Raw genomic sequence first — 19,849 nt, 5'->3', positions numbered from 1 at the left:
CTAGTTGGTAAGGGTTTCATTTGGTGCCAGGAAATATGAGTAGAAAAGCAAAGTTAAAGCACCAGGGGCAGTGTGTTAGCAGAAAATCAGGGACTTCCTGAAAATTCAGGGAGAAGGGAGCAGGGGAAAAAGATAATCACTTAGTGTATCAGGATCAGGGATCCAGAAGATAACAATTCCTAGCCATCAGTTAAGTACCAAGACTAACAGAAGCTCATAGAACAAATCAGACTCAAGGTTCAAAATAAAGCTTGCTCTTGTGCTGGAGTCTTCAGTTCTATGGTCTCCCAGGTGAATCCAGCCAACTTGAGTGGAGGTGGGAAGGGCCAAAGGTAAATGAGGTTGGGAACTAGCCACAGTGCTGGTCTCTAAAGTAGCCCCGTTATCCCACAGAGTGGACCAAAAGGGTAGAAATGGGGTGGGACCTTACTGTCAGAGAAGCAGAATGGCCTAGGAGCATTCTGACCTCTACATGATTTCCTGTGCCTTGATAAGGGTTGTTCCATCCATAAAAGGAAGCTTACTAGGGCATCTCTTATATGGCTTCCCCTTAGTAATTTGGTATCTTGGATTTCTATTCAGCCTTCTATTCTATTCAGAATATTCTATTCTATTCTATTCATTCTATTATTGTCATGTAATACCAGAAGGAACAGTGATTAGTCAAGTGCTCCAGGTTCAGTCTTAGTAAGTACCAAGGATAACATTTCTGAGGTTATTTCCTGACAATAACACCAGTATTAGCAGGGAGGCTACCTCCCTCATACCCCTAGAGTGCCTGCTTTAGATGGTACAAGGCCTGGGAAAACAGCTTCAAGAACTGTATAGGGTAACTTCTTCGTTTGTGATCAAACAGGAGGTTCCCCATGTATATTGCAGAGATGTCTCTGCTGGTATTTCAGGCTACATGATTCATTCCTACTCAAATCCCAAGGGCAGTGGGAACAGACAATAAGTTTCCCGATTACTTAGGAGTAAGATTTAATATTCTGTCACTTATTTTTCAACAGATCAAGCTAAGTTAGCTTGGGAAATTGAGGGGGGCCGGGCTGGCCTGGGCCATTCCTCTGATATGTAATAGGGCAGTCCCTCAGACAAGCCAGGCAGTGATAGTACCATCATATTAAATATAACATACATTTAAAAGGAAAAACGATATTGTATATAATGGTTTATGGTTTCATATCTAGTCCTTTTTTTGTATGAATGTTGAAGTGTTCATGTATGTTAAGTTCATAATAATGTAATGTGGGTGAATAGGACTATAAGGTCCAGTAGCAGATCATGCTTCTTGAAGCTGCTGCCATATATGTATGACTATAGCTCTATATAATCTGTCCCCTTGCAAATGAGCAATTTAAGAAGAGACTTCAAATTTTTTTAAGACAAAATTTTTTTCTAATTACCTGTGAAGCTGAAATGCAATTCTTCCCTAAAATAGGAAATGCCTAGTAAATATTTGTTGAATAAATGAACAATTAAATAAATAAATGAAAGATTTACTTTTCCTACTTAATAAATGACATATTTCAATCTATTATCTCATCCCAGAGAGAATGCATCAATTGGATTGCTACATGTAATCTCCTCCTTTCTGAGATTAAAGGAAGAAAAGTCTCTTTGTTGAGAAGTGAAGATGCAAAAAACCTCTACGACTATGAGGTATTTGTTTGAAATGAGTGTTTGCTACTGTTTTTGATTTGGGTCAATGTGACATAATAGAAAGAAGATTGAATTGATAATCAGGAAGATGCAGGGGCGGGGCAAGGAGAACAACCATTTATTGAATATCCACTTTATGCCAGGTAATGTGCTAAGTGCACAACAGCCCTCAGGTACTTACTAGCTGTGTGATCCTGGGTAAATTTAATTCTGTTTGCCTCAGTTTCTTCATCTGTAAAATGAGCTGGAGAAGGAAATGGTAAACTACTCCAGTATCTTTGCCAAGAAAACCCCAAACGTGGTCAGGAAGAGACAGACATGACTAAAATGACTGAACAAAAACAACACACTATACATTATAGTAAATTACCATAGTAATTTAGTGTTTGATAAACCCAAAGATCAAGCTTTTGGGACAAAAACTCAATATTTGACAAAAACATCAGGGAAAAATGAAAAACAGTATGACAGAAACTAGATATAGACCAACACCTCACACCATATGATAAGATAAGTTCAAAATGAGTACATGATTTACAAATAAAGTGTGATATCATAAGCAAATTAAGGGAGCATGGAATGGTTTACCTGTCAGGTCTATGGAGTAGGGAAGAATTTGTGGGCCAAACAAGAAATATCATTATGAAATGTAAAATGGATAATTTTGATTACATTAAATTAAAAGAAAAAAAAACCTAGTGCAACCAAAATTAGAAGAAAGTGGAAAACTGGGGAAAAAATTTTTATAGCAAATATCTCTAATAAAGGCCTAATTTCTCAAATATATAGAGAACATAGTTAAATTTATATGAATATAAGTAATCTCCCAACTGAGAAATGGTCAAAGGATATAGTTTTCAGAAGAAGAAATCAAAGCTATCTATAATCATATAAAATACTCCTAATCACTATTGCTTAGAGAAATACCATGTTTCCCCGATAATAAGACACTGTCTTATTAATTTTTTTGGACAGAAAAACACCAGAGGGCTTATTTTCAGGGGAGGGCTTATTTTAATGAACATTGACAGCAATTTTAATAAACAGGTAAATGTGAACAAAAAAATGTACCTTTATTCAATAAGCAAATCACTGGGTAAGAATAAGATGACGCGCTCACTGCTGCAGCTCTGATTGGATGCAGCTCGGAGCGCGGCGTGCGTTTCACGGGGGGGGGGGGGGGACGGGACGGTGCATACAGAGAGGGTACCGTAATGTAGCGAGTAGTGCAGGGGATCACCTTCACTACAGTAGCAATCTCAAGAGGGCTTATTTTTGGGGGAGGGCTTATTTTAGAGGAATCTTACACAGTAAGGGGAGGGCTTATTTTTGGGATAGGTCTTATTATCGGGGAAACACGGTATAAATTAAAATGACTCTGAGGTAGCCACCTATCAGAGTGGCTAATTGTAAGGGTTATGGGATTTAAAGATCTTCCATGCCCCATTGGACTTGCTGATGTAGCAGGAAAGGGTGGAGCAAGAGGAAGTGGAAGCCAAGCTAGCGTTCCTGCGGTGGCTGGCAGTGGTGGTGACGGCAGCAGCAGCAGTAGAGGCAGCAGCAGCGCAAAGCCCTTTTTGAGTTAGCCAGAATTTCTGCTAAGGACTCCTGCTGAGGACTGCCAGGGGCCGGAGCTGCTGGGAGTGCGCTTCCCAGACGCTGGGTGGTTGCTGTGAGTGGGGAGAGGAGGACCTTTGCCTGAGGTAGCCTGTTCTGTTTTAAAGGCTTGAAAATGTGGGTGCTTTCTACTTTATCTACCTGTGCCAATGTCATAACTACTCTGATGGCTTTCACTTTCTGGTTTTGGGACTCAGTCTTTTGGTATCTTAATAAATTTTCTAGTTTATTCCCCCATATGGCAAGCATGATGTATATTGTGATTGATAATTATATCAGCATATCTGTAAGCTCCATAGGCATTGTGAATATGGCATTGCTAATACATTTGGTGATCAGGATGGGATCACAAAATGTCAGGCCTCTATTTGGAAGCAGTGGGGCTTTAGAGGGAGAAATGGCTATTCCAGGATGGGAGGATTTGCCTTATTCCTCTCTAGCCAGAGAATGGGCTAAAAGCACAGGGCCCTGTGAAAACTGGGAACCAAGGCTAAAAGAGGGAGAACCTGGAGATTTGGAAAGATGTTTGAAAGCAATACCCATAGAACCAGGCAAAGAACTGGCAGGAGTGTGCAGGAGAGGCTGGGTGCTGCTGACAAGTTATTGCCTTATGTGTAAAAGTAGGGATAAGCTGCTAAAGGAAAGAGCTCGGATGGCTAGGGAGTCAGCTGGTTTGCCTGAGGATTCTTCTGTGTCACAGCACTCAGAAGAGCAAACTGGAGGGACTCATGTGGTCCAGGAGCAAGCTACTGTTCATGTAGCTAAAAGGAAGCAAAAAACTAGCAGAACGAATGTGCATGCAGCTTTTGTACAGGCTGGGCAGAGTTGCCCTGACAGCTTCCAGGAGAATGTGTGTGAGGAGAATGGAGCAAGGTTAGATGAGGAGTCTTCTAATGTAGAAGCTCTCCCCATACGAAGAAGAAGACAGGAGAACCACCGAGGCAAAACAGAGTCCAGGGAGATAATTGAGGATTTCACTCAACAGGAGATCACTGATATATTGAGTAGATTCACCCAAAGAATGGGGGAGTCTTTAGTGTCTTGGATAGTAAGAATCACTGATGAAGGCACCAGAGGAATAACACTGGACAGTGAGGACTGCTTAAAATTCATAAGTATCAGTCAGAATCCTTTTGTACACCAGGCTTTTAGGTATTACCATATGCAAGGAGGAAATAACAAAACTAATCTCCTAGCTTTAGCTGCGGAAGGATGCAAAAAGCAATATCCTACTGAATCTATGTGGCCTAGGGGAGACAGACCCTGGTACTCACTTAGAGACTGTATGAGAAAGCTAAAGGAGGAGGTAATGAAAACTGCTATCCTGATTGGAGATGCAGATGCATATTATGATACCCCCCTAGGAGTTCCTCATAGAAATATCATAGTGAAGACGGCTCCTCCTGCATATAAGCACCTAATTCTGACTCTATTAATTGGAGAAATAGGGCACCCTCTTTCAGAGGTGCTGGATAAGATTTCACAATTAAGCGATTTAGGGGAATGGGAAAAAGACAAATTGCCTCGAGAGAGAAGAGTAAACAGCCAGAGGATTCAGAGACAAAATAGACCAACAAGAAGGGAACTGTTTATTGCTCTATTAAGAGCAGGGGTGGACTTCAGAAGAATAGATGGTATTCCAACTGAAGAGCTGCATAAGCTGTACCAAGAAAAGGTACTTAGCATTAGAATGAACAGGGAAGCAGGAACCACCCCTGCAGGTATTTCTGAATCTGAATCTTTGTATCCTCCATTACTATCACACTAATATGACAGAAAACAATAATGACAAATATTGGAGGGAATGTGGGAAAATTGGGACATTAATGCACTATTGTTAGAGCTGTGAACTGTTCTAACCATTTTAGAGAGCAATTTGGAACTATGTCCAAAGCGCTATAAAAATATGTATAACTCTTTGACCTAGCAATGCCACTACTAGGTCTGTATACCAAAGAGATAAAAATAAAAAAGGGGAAAGGATCTATATGTACATGTCTGATTAAGGAAGTTCAGGATTTTCATGAATGGAACACTAAGCACTTCAAAAGATCCAATATAGTTTATTTAGAATATAGTCGAATGGGAAACCGGAGATAACAGAGTAAAATGCTTAGGAATAGTAAGATAAGAGCAACTATGATTAATATGTATATATACATATTTACAATCATCACTGATGCGGGGAAGCACCAACCCCTGATCACACAAGTTGGGGAATTCTAGATACAGCCATCAGGGTCCTCCATGGGTGAGATTCCAATGTGGGGTCTTACAGTTTAAGTAGTGCTGAGAACAAAGAGGGCATACTGCCAGGTGTTTTTAGCAAGCATCGTTTCTTGTGTGAGGCCTGGGACAGAGGTCAATTCATCCAAGGCTGCCCCCAAGAACGATGTTTCCTTGGAATGGCTAGTTCCAGGAGTTGGAACTCTTCTCGAGGACATGGCCGGGGTCCCAGGAGAGAAGCAGCCTTCACATTCTCAGGATCCTCTGTGCCCAAACAGCTCAGGGTACTAGAAAGGTCATATTGAGTTGGGGCCTTGGTTTGTATAATCTTATTCCTCACAGAGGGGCTTACATTGCCCCTTCAGTACAAAAATATTTATAGTAGCTTTTTTTGTGGTGGTAAAGAACTGGAAATTGAGGGGATATCTATCAGTTGGGGAATTGCTGAACAAGCTGTGATATATGATTGTAATAGAATATTATTATTGTGCTATAAGAAATGATGAGCAGCATGTTCTCAGAAAAACCTGGAAAGATTTCTATGAACTGATGCAGAATGAAGTGAGCAGAACCAGGAGAACATTGTACATGGTAACAGCAATATTATATGATGAACAACTCTGAATGACTTAACTGTTCTCAGCAATACAATGATCCAAGGCAAACCCAAAAGACTTATGATGAAAAGTGCTGTCTACCTCCACAAAAAAGAACTGATGGTATTTGAATATAGACTAAAGGATATTATTTTTTACTTTCTTTCCTTCTTTCTTTTTTTATGGGGGGGGTAAGTTTTCTTCCACAAAATGTCTAACATGGAAGTATATTTTATATGATTGCACGTGTATAACCCTATATCAGATTGTTTACTATCTCAAGGAAGGGAGAGGGAGGAAAGGATAGAATTTGGAGCTCAAAACTTTTTTAAAAAGCATGTTAAAAATTGTCTTTATGTGTAATTGGGGGGAAAATAAAGTATTATTTTTAAAAATTCAAAGGGAAACAAGTGGGAAAAATATTTGCAGCAAGTTTCTCTGATAAAGGTTTGATATTCAAGATTTATAAGAAACTAATTTAAATATATGAGAATGGCAGCTACTCACAAATCAATAAATTGTCAAAGGATTTTAGGAGATAATCCTCAAAAGAAGAAATCCACCAATTGAAAGCCATATGAAACTAATAATTAAAGAAATGTAAGTTTAAGCAACTCTGATTTTTTTTTTTACCTCTCATATATCAGATTGGCAAAGATAATAAAAAAGAAAAATGGCAGTTATTGGAGGGACAGGAGAACAGGTATATTGTAGGTAGAGCTACATTTGTCATTCCATAAAGCCCCAAAGTCCCTAAACTGTATGTACCCTTTGATCAAGCTATATCACTACCAGGCATACAATTCAAAGACATCAGAGAGAAGAAAAAGATCCACTGGCACAGCAGTATTTGTAGCAGCTTTTAGAAAATAATCATAACAGAACTGGAAAGAGAATCAAGTCAACAGATATTTATTAGGTGATTCCTCTGTGCCAGGTGCTATGCCAAGCACCAGGGATACAAAGGTAGGCAAAACCAAACAAAGACAATTGCTGCTTTCGAGGAGCTCACAGTCCAATGGGGAAGACAACATGCAAACAACTAGGTACAAATAAGATACATAAAAGTTAAATTCATGATAATCCGAGAGGGCTAAGATTAAGGAGGGCTGGGAAAGGGTTCTTCTAGCAGGTAGGACCCAACAGTTAAGGAATGGCTGGATAAAAGTATGGTATATGTATGTAATGGAATATTATTGTGCTGTAAGAAATTATTAAAAAGGATACTTTCAGAGAAATCTAGAAAGACTTGTATGAACTGGTTCAGAGTGAAGTTTAAAGTTTAAAGACTCAAGAGACATATACAAATATATGTATATTATCTATCTATCTAATAACATTATAAAGACAAAAAAAACCCTTGAAAAACTTGAGAACACTGATCAATCATGACTCCAGAAGACCAATTATGAATCATACTGCCCTCCTTTGACAAACAAGTGATGGACCCAAGGGGCAAAACGAAATTTACGTTTTTAGATATGGCAAAAATGTAGATTTGTTTTGCTGGACTATTCTTATTTGTTATGAGAATTATATTTTCCTTTTTTATTAGGGATAGGGGAGTGATTGGCTGGGGTAGCTAGCAATAGTGTTGCTGAAATTTAGAAGAAGAAAAAAAGTAAAGAAACAAAATAGAGACATTGAAGCATTATTTTTAAAATGCACTGAAGGGAACAGAAGAAATTCCAGAAAGAAACATGGACAAGCAGGACAGCTCTGAAAGTAACTTATTGAATTTATTATATAGTTAAAAACAAAAGTTTACTATATACCTCCCCCTCCAACTCTTTACCTATATTCATCATCTTTATCACACCCCCTAACTGGGCTCTCTCCTGGACCCTCTTCTCTCTCTGCTTGCTCTCAAAGACTTCACCAGCTCCTATTGGTTTAAATAATATCTCTAGGCAGAAGACTCACAGATCTACAATCTTAGCTCCGTTGTCTCTCGTAAACTTTAACCCCTCATCATCAGTTACCATCTCAAACTGAATGTCCCAGAGATATCTCAACTCAATATTTCCAAAACAGAAATTAATATATTTCCCCTAAAATCTACCCCATTTCTAAACCTCCCTATTTCTTTTTAAAAATAATTAATTAATTTACTTTTAGTTTACAACATTCAGTTCCACAATCCCTTGAGTTCCAAATTTTCTCCCCCTTCCTTTCCACCCCCCTCTCCCCTCATGGTGGCATGCAATCCAATATAGGTTCTACAAATACCTTCACATTAAACATTAGTCAAGTTGTAAAGAAGAATTATAACCAATGGAATGAATAACGAGAAAGAAGGAACAAAGCAAAACAAAAAAGAGAGAGAGCAAATAGTTTGTTTCAATCTGCATTCAGATTCTGTAGTTCTTTCTCTGGATGTAGATAGCTGATTTCCATCATGAGTCTTTTAAACCTCTCTATTTCTGTCAGTCACCTCCACTTTGTGGATCTTCAGAATTTCCTGGCATCTCTAGTATTTTCTCTCCTTGCCCCAAATTGCCTCAAAGCTATCTTGGCATAGCTGGTTCTTTGCATTCTGCCATAGTTGTCTCCAGCTACCCTTGCATCTTACCATGTATGTCCTAACTATAGCAGGAATCTCCATTAAAATTCCGTTTTCCTCCCAAAAGTCTCCTCGCCCTAAAACCTGACTGAGTTGTGGAAATGTTCTGTTCCAACATTTTTATGACAGTGATTTCAGACATCACTTGTTATTTTTATTCATCATGCTAATAATAGACAACATTTATAGAGTACTTTAACATTTGTGAAGCACTTTTATATACATTATTTTATTTGATCTTCACAACAGTTCTGTGAGGTAGCTACTGGATGTTTTGTTATCCCCATTTTACAGATACATAAACTGAGGTTCAGAGAAGATAAATAATTCGCCCATTGTCACAAGTGATTGTGTATAGTGAATTAGAATAAGAAAAACAATGGCTAGCATTTATATAATACTTTAAGGTCCCTGTAAAGTGCTTTACGTATGTTTTCTCATTTGATACTCAAAGTAGCCTTATGAGGTAGGCACAATTATCATTCACATTTTACAGATGAGACAACATAGGCTGAGGGATTAAGTGTCTTGGTCCATGGTCATATAGCTAGGAAGTGTCTAACACAGTATCAGAGGATTTGAATCTCTCTCTCTCCTGGGAACACTCCTAAGCAAAATTCCTTTTTATTGCACCACACTGCTTACATTTAATGTAGTACCTTATGAATATAACCACGTACACTGCATGCTCCAAATCTGTGACTATATTCATTGCCTTTCTTTACTTGGCAGCTGGATGGGGACAGCAAGATTTACAACATGAGTGAATGGGAGAAGACCTTTGGGGAAATGGCGTACAAAGAGTTGGAAGAGATACCAGAAACAGAGGAGTCTCCGAAAGAAGGCTCAGAAGTAAGGGAGTTGAGGGAGATTGAGATGTTGAGGTGCTGTGCCTCGAGGAGGAGGATGGGTAGTGACGGCAGATAGTAGGAATGGGGTGGGCCTGGAAACTTGCAGTCATGCTTTTAGTGATCAACTTCGCATGTCCTTTATGCAGGAGGCTGATGTTCCCCCAACTCCAAAGCCAATTCTTGTCCGATATCTTGGAAAAGATCAAAACATCTATGCCAGACCTCTAGAAGTAGAAGGACTATTACCTACAGAGGTAAATGTCTAGGTTACATCCATTGAACTCAATAATATTGGGATAGAGATGGGATAAGAATAAGCATTTATTAAGCACCTACTATATGCCAGACATTGTGCCAAACACTTCACAAATATTGTCTCACTTAATCCTATGGAATATTAGATTGATGGTAGGTACTGCCCTCATTGTAATTTTGCAATCCCATTGTAAATGCCTTACACCAAACCCAGCTGTAACATTTCAGGAAATTCCCACCATAATATTTGTATGTGTATTTCCTTCCCTGATCCTGGGGGAAGTCATCTTCCTGCAAGTTGTGGGTCTGATCAAATAAGAAGGGAAAGATTTCCCCCACCCCCACCATTATCCTTCTGCCTGGCAAGAGAATCTTAACTTATCTCTCATCTTTCCTTTTTCTTCACCTCATTTCTTTCCCCTCTCATTTCTCCCTTATCCCCTCTCTGGGGAAGTAGGTGGCACAGTAGATGAAGCACTTTGCCTGGAATCAGAAAGACCCAAGTTTAAATCTAGCCTCAGACACTTACCAGCTGCATGTCCCTGGACAAATCACTTAACCTCTGCCTCAGTTTCCCCCTCTACAAAATGGGAATAATAGTAGCACCTCTCTCCTAGGGTTGTTGTGAAGATCAAATGAGATAATATTTGTAAAGCACTTAACACAGGGCCTGGCACTTAATAAGTACTATATAAATTTTGGCTATTATTAAAATTTTGAGCTCTTTTCAAATTCTAGAGCCCTATATTATGTCATCTACTACTACTACTACTACTACTACTACATTTTCTTCTTTTCCAAACTTAGGAGTTACCCTCACTTAATTTTTTTAAACCTTTTGTTTTAAACAGAGCTTCATTCCTAGGCTGTGTGAAATCTAGTTCTCGGGCTTTCCCTCTTTTTTTTTTTTAATCAATGATTTCTCAGGTCCACAGGCATCAATGTATCCTTCCAATCTTTAGATACAGAGGGAGAAGAAATGGGTTTAGTTGATTCTATCCAATAGTAGCAGTCAGTTATATAACAGGGATTATATATCCATCCTCACCTGATGACCTGTGAACCATACTCATAAAGCTGAGATGTGAAGATATGAGGTAGCTGGGGTAGAGATGATGTGGTATCACTTAAGGGTGGACCTGTAGACAACGGAGTTCAGAGACACAGAGGGAGAAAGGTCAGATGGTGAATGGAGTGGATAAAGTTTCACTCTGAAGCTGGCCTGTCCTTTACTATATCCACCACTCCACTAATTGAATAAACTAGGAGAAGCGATCAGAGTCCTGTATACTAAATCAGTAAGTTTGAAACATAACTGGAGGTTGACCCTGGATGGAAAAATTCTTGCATTGGGAATCGGTACCTGTGCCTCCCTTCATCCTTCTTCCCCCCTAAACTGGATCATGACCTTCAAGAAGGCCATGAGTGGATAAGCATTTGGAAATACTATTTTATTGCATGAACCCCTTTGCTTTCTCTGGAAACAGAGGAAGTGATTTATGTCATTAAAAACACCTAGGTGCAACCTTTCCGAAAACCCCACGATTTAGAGTATGCTAGATATGTTGTAGGAAGTCTAGAACTAGCTATTCTGGATGTTCAGGTGTACAGAAGCTGTTCAAATGCAGTACTGATTTTATTATTTTGTTGATGGATAGTTTTTATTGGCTGATGATAGTAAGAAGGAAATTAGGAAGAAGACTGAGTCAGGTGCTAAAGCCACTGAGAAAGTTGGGACTTGTAGAGCAGTCAACTACATCATTGAAGAAGCAGATAGCATAGCATAAAAATAATAGCTAGCTTTCACATAGAGCTTTAAGGCTTGCAAAGAACATTACAAATATTATCTCATTTTGTCCTCACAACAACTCTGAGAGGGAGGTTATATTATTTATTCCCATTTTACAGACAAGCAATTTTCAAGAGAAACCTGTAAAAGAGTATCTTGGAAGCAAGAGGCATACTGCATTCTCCTTGTCCTGCAAGTGATAATGGAGTGGTCTCCACTAGGTTTTTATTTGTGGAATGTATTATCACTAAAGTATTGAACAGTATTCTCTTTATCTTTGAGATGATTGTAAATAATAATAAAAACACGATTCCAGCTTTCATCTAGGCATTATTTAATATTCTTTAGTTTCCCTATGAATATCCAATATTTTTTGTTCATATTATCCTTATTTATTTCTAGTTTTATTGTATTATGACCCTTGAATGTATAAAATTTCAGCCTTTCTAAATTTTCTTATGACTTCTCCCTAACAAACACTTCATCAGTTTTTGTGTGTGTTTCAAGAATACTTAAAAAAATACGTATATTCCTTGCTTTCCCTATTAAGTTATCCCCATCAAGTTATTAAATCCAGTTAATTCTGCTCTATCTCAGCCTTTCTCATTTATCTTTTTGTTTGGATTTTAATATTTATTTAATATTTATTATTAATTTATTAAATATTAAATTATTAATGTTAATTTAATATTTAATATTCTTATGGTGGCATATTGAAATTTCCCATTATTGTATTTCATGCTCACTATTTTTTTTAAAATTGGTTGTAGCACAGAAAAAGTCGACTCATCCTAAATTAAAATCTATGTCAATCTTTATACATTAAGTTTATGTTCTATAATAACAACCAATAGCAATTACCTAACCCTTGAATGTTTGCAAAGCACTTTCATTACACCAAGGGAAGCAATATAAGTTTTTGCTTTACTTATGAGGAAAGTGAGGTTCAGAGAGGCCATAGGATCACAGACTTAGAACTGGGAAGGACCATATGAGGTCATTTAGTCCACTGTTTTCATCTACAAATAAGGAAACTAAGATCCATAGAGGTTAAAGGACTGGGTAATGGTCACACAGCTGGTAAGGTACTAAATCTAACGTTTATTCTACTATATCATGGTGTCTGTCCTTGTAATTAAAGTGACTTGCCCCATGGGAAAGGAAACAAACATTTAAAAAGTGCCTGCTATGTTACTGGCACTGTGCTAAGCACTTTACAAAGATTATCTCATTTGATCCTTGCAACAACCCTGGCATGTAGGCGCCATTATTCTATAGTTGAAGAAACAGAGGAAGACAGAAGTTGTGACTTGCCCAGGGTCATACAACTAAGTATCTGAGGTTGGATATGAACTCAAGTCCTTCTGACTCCAGACCCAGATCTTTATAAACTATAGCACCACCTTGCTGTCACACAGCTAGCAAATGATAGAACCAGAATGGAAAGCCACATTTTCTGACTCTGCTGGACAATAATTTACCTCCCGCCCCACACACTGTTTTTAATGTTATTGTGTCTTTAACTTTGGGTTTCCTTCTTTTTATCAAACATAGGATCTTGACTCCTTTTCTTTTCCCTTTCTACACATTTCCAATGTTATTTTTAAAATTTGTTTTTGTCTGAAACATTAATCTGTTGATTGGGGAAACATCTTTTCTGATGCTAAGATTCTGTGATTTTAAATAAACTATTCTATTATTTATTCTATAAATATATAGAATATATATAAATATAAAACTATTCTATCTATTATTTAAGTATTCTATTAAAGAAATCTCATTTCTCACCTTTTCTTCCCTTTATTACACACTTCTTTATTATCCTGTTCTCATATCCAGCCCAACTCTGGCATCATTCCAAACTTGACTGATTTGGCATTTGGATAGAACAGATACTTTCGCAAATCAGTAAGCTGTGTTCTGTTCCTCATCCCTGCCACCTAAAACTGGATACCAGGTCATGAATAAAACTATCCTAGAGCTTCTCAGTCAACTGAAGCTTTCCTTGTCAAGACTCTTTACCTGTTCATATCTGCCATCTCCCCTGTCAGGAAGAAGCGAGTGTCCTTACTAAATTCACCATCAATGAAAAGGAAAGACTTGAGAACATAAAGCTGATTGAACATTTGAAAATGAAACTCTTGTAAGTATTGGGAGCCATTGTGGGAACAAGTAAGGATAGTCATGCTTCTGTCTGGGAATGTTTTCATTTAGCAGAGACTGAAAATTGTAGACTGTAGAAGTTGAAGGGCTTTGAACAGTGGCTTCTTTTGTGACCCTAAATCATCCCTCTATTTTCATTCAATGGAAAAGTATTCAAGGTAGTTTCAGTTTGCCCACTTTGGGGCTGGTCCTTGGCACAGCTGCTTCCCCATTCTGTAGTAAAGAGGGGAAGAGATTGCCTATGCCTCTGCAGCCCCATTGCTACCAATGCCAGTCGATTTAAACCTTCTTTGACCCTGTGAGGAATGAATGAAGTGAAATTAGCTTCCAAGGACCCAGTAAAATGATCCTTAAGTCTTCTACTCTGTGGTAAATTTAGAGTTGAATTGTAAGAATTATTGGGAAACAAATTGTTTGCTAGAATCTGTGGAACTTAAGGAGGAAAGACAAAACCAAACCACTCAATTCAACAAATATTTATTATGTATCAATTGTTTGCAGAGTATTGGGGGAGGCACAAAGTTTAGATAATATAGTCTCTATTCCCTTTCTCCTTGCTAGCTCACTGTCTAGGAGGTTACTCAATAAATACTTTTTTTTTTTTTGCTTTTTGGAGGGTAATTGGGGTTAAGTGACTTGCCCAAGGTCACATAGCTAGTAAGTATTGTGTGCCAGATTTGAACTCAGGTCCTCCTGACTCCAGGGCTGGTGCTCTGTTCACTGTGCCACCTAGCCGCCCCCCAATAAATACTTTTTGATAAATTTGAAGGGCATCTCTAAAAGGTTACTTTTGGATGAAAATTTAGAAGTAAAGATATTGGAATAAGGAGTTATTTGATTTGGACTAGGGAGTCACATGAATTAAAAGAAGTCAAATCCAACTGTTACTGGAGGTGGTGCCTTTTTTTTTTAGGAGTTTTTAATGAAGGGTTAATGAGAGGCAATGTGACCTAGTGGATGGACAGTCAGCCTCAAAGCCAGGAAGACCTGAGTTCAAGTCCTGACTCTGACAGGTACTGGTTGTGAGATAATAGGAAAGTCAAGTAAATTCTCAGGACTTTGAATAGTTCTCTAAGAATATATTTGAGAGAGGGTGATGACTTTCATTGACATGACATTTCATCATCAAATTGATGCCCAAATTCACTTGGAAATATAAATGAAACCACAGGTTCCGTCCCTATTCCTAATGAAAGGTTACTGAAAGTTGTATCTCCTGGTTTCCATTATATAAGCACCAGAATTCTGAACATCCTAACTGGGGGATTCCATTTAGAAGCCTTGAAGCGCTGACCAATTCTTTCTTTCCACTGACGAGTTCTCACACCAAAGAGACTTTTAAACCCTCCCTGTCTCACTGTCTGGCCCCCCTGCCCCCATTCTTGCCTATGGCAGGGATACAGAAGTTCGCGTCCAGCTCGCCGAAGAGAAATATGAAGAAATAAACGAGAAGCTGAATGAGGCACTTGTGAAAAACCGTGAGCTAGAGAAAGACCTGCAGAAAACCCAGGAAAGTTTAAGGATTGCCCTCACTACAGAAGCACTCAAAGAAGAGGAGGGGGAGGAGGAGGAAGAGGAAGAGGAGAAGAAAAAACTAGAACCCTCTGAAAGCAAAGGTGCTGGTCGTGTTCTAAGCCTAGAATGCCCCATAAATGTCTTAGAAAAGCTAAAATTCATTCAGGACACTTTCCTGGTTTGTACTTAGTTAGAACCACAGAATTTTAGAACTAAAAGGAACTACAGAACTCATCTAAGCCAGTCCTATCATTTGGCAGTTTAGGAAACAGAGGCCCCAGAAAAGCTAAGGAAATATTGTACAAGGTTACTTCCACCCAGCCAAGTTGGGACTAGAATCTTGAGCTCTTTCTACTCTGTCATACTATGTATTGGTAACGTATGCATTAGGAAGTCAGAATGAGTGTCCTGGAAATCCTGTTTAAAGGTCAGGCATCAGAGGAAGTTTGCCTTGTTTTGTAGAGGTTACAGAATCACCACATTTCAAAGGTCAAAGGGACCTCCCCAACCACGCAGGAGGTCCCAGGGCTGGATTTGTGAAGTCATTTAGTAGAGAGATCTCCCACGTGAGGAAATTCTGGCACCTTTTACTATTAGAGAATTACAGAAAACATTGAGAGGTTAGGTAATTTCCCCATGGTCACACAGCCCTTTGTGTCAGAGGCAGCACTAGATACAAGGTCCTGCTGGTTTCAAGGCCTCTCAGCCCAAGAAGTGGGCATCTAGCCTTTGCTTGAAGGCTCTGTTTTCTTTTGCTGGGCAGCCTTCTCTTCCCCTCAATAGCTAATTGCAATGACAAAGTGTTTTTTTGTGAATTCCAACCCTGATACCTAGTTCTGCTACCTGAGGCCAAACAGGATATGTCTGACCTTTGCTTCACATTACAGGTCATTCAATACCAACTGGAAATAGTTTAAATGGGGCCACCCCCAGATTTAGTGAAAAAATACACCTCTTAACTTTACAAAAGATCTATTCCTCAATCTGGAGATCTACTTAAGAGTAATGGAATTTGCTTTTGCCCAACCTTGGATTCAAGGACTGGTTTAACACCTAGATTTAGGCTATTATAAGCTAATCATACAAGTAAATGACCCCTTCTTACATCTATCTGCTCCTGCAGCTTGAGCCCCACTATTGTGAGCACTGTTACAAAGCAAAAGCAGAAGGTTTCTATCTATCAATTTAGATAGACAGATTAAAAGAAAATCTACAAGACAGGAAGGGACAACTGAAAGGGGCTGAAGTCAGGAAACAGATTTCCAAGCATAGCAACCCTGTTCTAAAGCAGCTTAACAGCCCTCAAATATTTTTCCCACCCTGCCTGACATTTGTCACTTCATTTTGTTACATTGCCTGAAGTTTCCCCAATTGGAGATTCATCATCCCCAATAAATAGCTCATTTGTTTGTTATCAGGATTCCTCTTTGCAAGTGTTTCTGGGAAGATTATAGGGTTATCACCTTAGCAGGGACTAGCTCTTTGAGAATGAGTTGTTATTTTACATACTATATGATAGAGTGTTTATTTATTATCATTATGTTTGAAACATTATGCTTTTCTCCCCTCCCCACAGAGCACAAGGATTATTCAGGGCATAAAGACAAGGACCACCATGCTCATGGTAAATCTGCCAAACCATACTCCAAATCCAAACACTAGTGAGAAGTAATTTTCATAAAGATGTTTCGTTCGCTCTCATTTCCAGTTATTACATTCACTGAATACAACAACCCCATCCCAGAACTATACAGCTGAAAATACAATTCAAGGCATAGCACTCCCATTGACAAGTGACAAGTGCTTCCAGGGAAACCAGCTTGAATATTTTTTTTTAAGTCACAGTGATTGTTGGAATGAATTCATGTACAATGAATTGGTGTATAAGGAGAGACTGAATTAAACAAGGCTTGTGCAAAAGTTGGCTGATTCCTTCTTTTTTCTCTTGGTATAGGTCTGTGACTTTAAACCCCTCCAAGAAGTGACATGGGAACCAAGACTAATGAGATCTTAAGCTGCATACAAGGGAGACAATAGTCTCCCTGTACTCTGTCCTGTTTAGTCCTGGGTGTCAGTTTAAGAAACTAGCCTAGTAAGGAGAAGACCTGGGGGGCTGGGCAAAGGGTGTAAAGACCTGAAAACTGTCTTCAAATATCTGATTGTTTGCCATGTAGAAGAGGAGTTAATTTTGTATCACTTGGACAGAGAGGTCAGAAATAGGGCATTCCAGAAATGCTCAACATAAAGAAAAATCTGGAGTTGTCCTAAAGAGAAATGAGATGTCTCATCACTGATGAGCTCTGCCATCCCTAGAAATCTTCAAGCTGAAGCTGGATGATCATCTCCTGGGGATATCATAGGAAGGTCTCTTACTCAAATAAGTTTATTCTGTTACCTCTGAGATCCTTTGACTCCACCAGATCTCTGTACTTCTGTTCCTAAATTGTTTTCCACTGTGCCATCCTAAATTATGGTGCTAAAAGTTCACCTAGTCAGTAATGTGAATTCTATATAGAGAAAAATATTCATCATTCTCTGTGGCTCACAGGACTGAAAGTTTCAATATGTAGATAAAGCATTTGTGAAATATGTGCCAGGCTAAGTGTGGAGGATACAGAAACACAAAAATGGGATGGTCCCTACTTACAAAGAGATTCCATTTCAGTGGAGGAAGGCAACACATACAGGGGAGGTAAAAAAGGGGAGAAGAATAAATAAAGTAACCAGGGCAGACCAGTGTGTGAGCCAAGAGAAATCCAGATCCAATCTTTGCTTTATTCTCCCTTTCTTGCTGCATGCTGCCAATATATTTGTAAAAGTTTGTAATGGGAATGTAAATTTTTAAGATCTTCCCTGCCCCTAGGCTAAAATGCACCTGGAGCCTGGGGTGGGATGCTTGTTTTTCAGTAGATACTTTTTGATACTTTTTTTTGGCCAGTGGGTCCAGAAGGTTGTTACATTCTCTGAGCCAGGAGAAGGCTATATAAACCCTGATTTGAGGCTTTGTTTTGGGGCTCACTTTGAGAAGTGTTTTGTGATTTGATCAGATGAAACTCTGGGAAGCAGTTGTTGAGAGCCCCCCCCCCCCTTTGAAAAACCCAGATGTTGATTTGGTATGGATGTAATGGTTGGACAGTTTGGAAAGCTGTCTACTAGATCTGTTTCTGTCTTGATAATTCTGTCTGTATACTCTGAAGTTCGGGGTGCTGACCTTTTTCCCCTGAACTAGGTAAACGATATATGTTTGACTGATTAAAGTAAGCTTGTTAACCCATTTTGAGTTGCTTTCCTTTAACAAAGCCGATCTAAGAACCTGTGTGAGCAGCCACCCTGGGGATGCTGGGGTGCTTGCTGCTACAAAGTTCCACCAAAATAAAATGATAGGTATTCTTCTCTATTCCTATCCATCAATATTGGTTTCATTGTTATAGATTCAAAGCCAGTAAGTATGGCAAACATCACCCCCAAACTTGGGTTTATGGAATCTGCTAGCCATCTGGAGTTTTCTTAGCTAATGTCCTTGGAGATGCAAATTTGGGCTAAAAAAAAAAACTATCCTACTAAACGATAAACAAAGACTCCCTATCACATGATGGTTGTAAATATGTCAGAACACATTTCCCCACAGAAATATTATGCCATAAAAGACTGATTAGGTTCCCAAGCCAACCCACAACAACTGATTTCAACAGCAATGTAACTGAACTATTGTCCTGAGTTCAGGCCAAAGGACTCAGAAACACACCTCAACACCAGGCAATTGTATTAGATGCAGAATGAGAATTATTGGGGGAGGGGGCTTCAAGTTTGAGAACATCTTAATCAAATCATTATTGCTCCCTATACTGCCCCTATACCCAGCAGTCCTTCCAACCTACTGTATTTAAATTGTCGATGTTTACTTTGTTACTTATTTTGAGTTTTACTAGTAGAGTTTTTTTATCATATTATTGATTTTTCTTGAAAGCTTTAAAAAGCTTCACTATCTTCCAGAGTATGATTTTATTATGCCTTGGGACCATTTTTTCTCCTTGCTAGGCATCTCTGATTTTATAACAGAAGAGAACAGAAAAACTGAAGTTACATTATTTGCTATAATAGGTACTTTTTAGGAATGCATTTATTAGGTGCCAACAGTGCAAAATTGAATGTTTTTGCTGATATGTAGATTGTACAATCTTTTTTTTCCTTTTAAAGAAATACTAAGTACTGTACCAAAAAGGTATGATCAGTGGCCCCATATCGATATCAATTTTTCCCCATCTTTTGACATAATTAGGATCAATAATAATAGGATTTACATAGTGCTTTCAAGTTTACAAAGCACTTTACACAAATTATTTCACTTTACTTTTACAACAACCCTATGAGAAAGTTGCTATTATTAATCTCCATTTTATAGATGAGAAAACATTGACAGATGTTAGGTGACTTGCTCAGGGTCACTCAGCTAAAAAATATCTGAGGTTGTTATTAAAATTCAGGTTTATCCTGACTCCAGGGCCATAGCTCTATATCCACTGCGGCACCTAGCTATAGCCACAGTATTCTGCTTTTTTTTTTTTTTAAGATGAAATATCCTGCTCAGCCTCTTTGAACCTTTCCTCATCTG

The 19,849-nt window shown here is 38.6% G+C and overlaps 1 protein-coding gene across 1 annotated transcript in view; it reads left to right on the top strand.

The window, feature by feature from the left end:
* The window catches only part of AXDND1 (axonemal dynein light chain domain containing 1), a 136,145-nt gene extending 116,840 nt beyond the window's left edge, over positions 1-19,305 (top strand). Inside the window, exons 21-26 of the mRNA XM_069065463.1 lie at positions 1,552-1,662; positions 9,397-9,516; positions 9,662-9,769; positions 13,611-13,702; positions 15,118-15,338; positions 16,814-19,305. Coding sequence (XP_068921564.1) covers positions 1,552-1,662; positions 9,397-9,516; positions 9,662-9,769; positions 13,611-13,702; positions 15,118-15,338; positions 16,814-16,899 — 738 coding nt within the window. The 3' untranslated portion in view covers positions 16,900-19,305. The remainder of the gene's footprint in view (positions 1-1,551; positions 1,663-9,396; positions 9,517-9,661; positions 9,770-13,610; positions 13,703-15,117; positions 15,339-16,813) is intronic.
* Positions 19,306-19,849: the final 544 nt, after the last annotated feature.

Source organism: Petaurus breviceps, unplaced genomic scaffold, assembly GCF_028583685.1.
Source record: "Petaurus breviceps papuanus isolate PSGF00001 unplaced genomic scaffold, PetGlider_PUasm1.0 90692, whole genome shotgun sequence".
NCBI classification, from domain to species: domain Eukaryota; kingdom Metazoa; phylum Chordata; class Mammalia; order Diprotodontia; family Petauridae; genus Petaurus; species Petaurus breviceps.
Note: the sequence above shows the minus strand (reverse complement) of the source record. Positions and strands in the feature narration are given on the sequence as shown.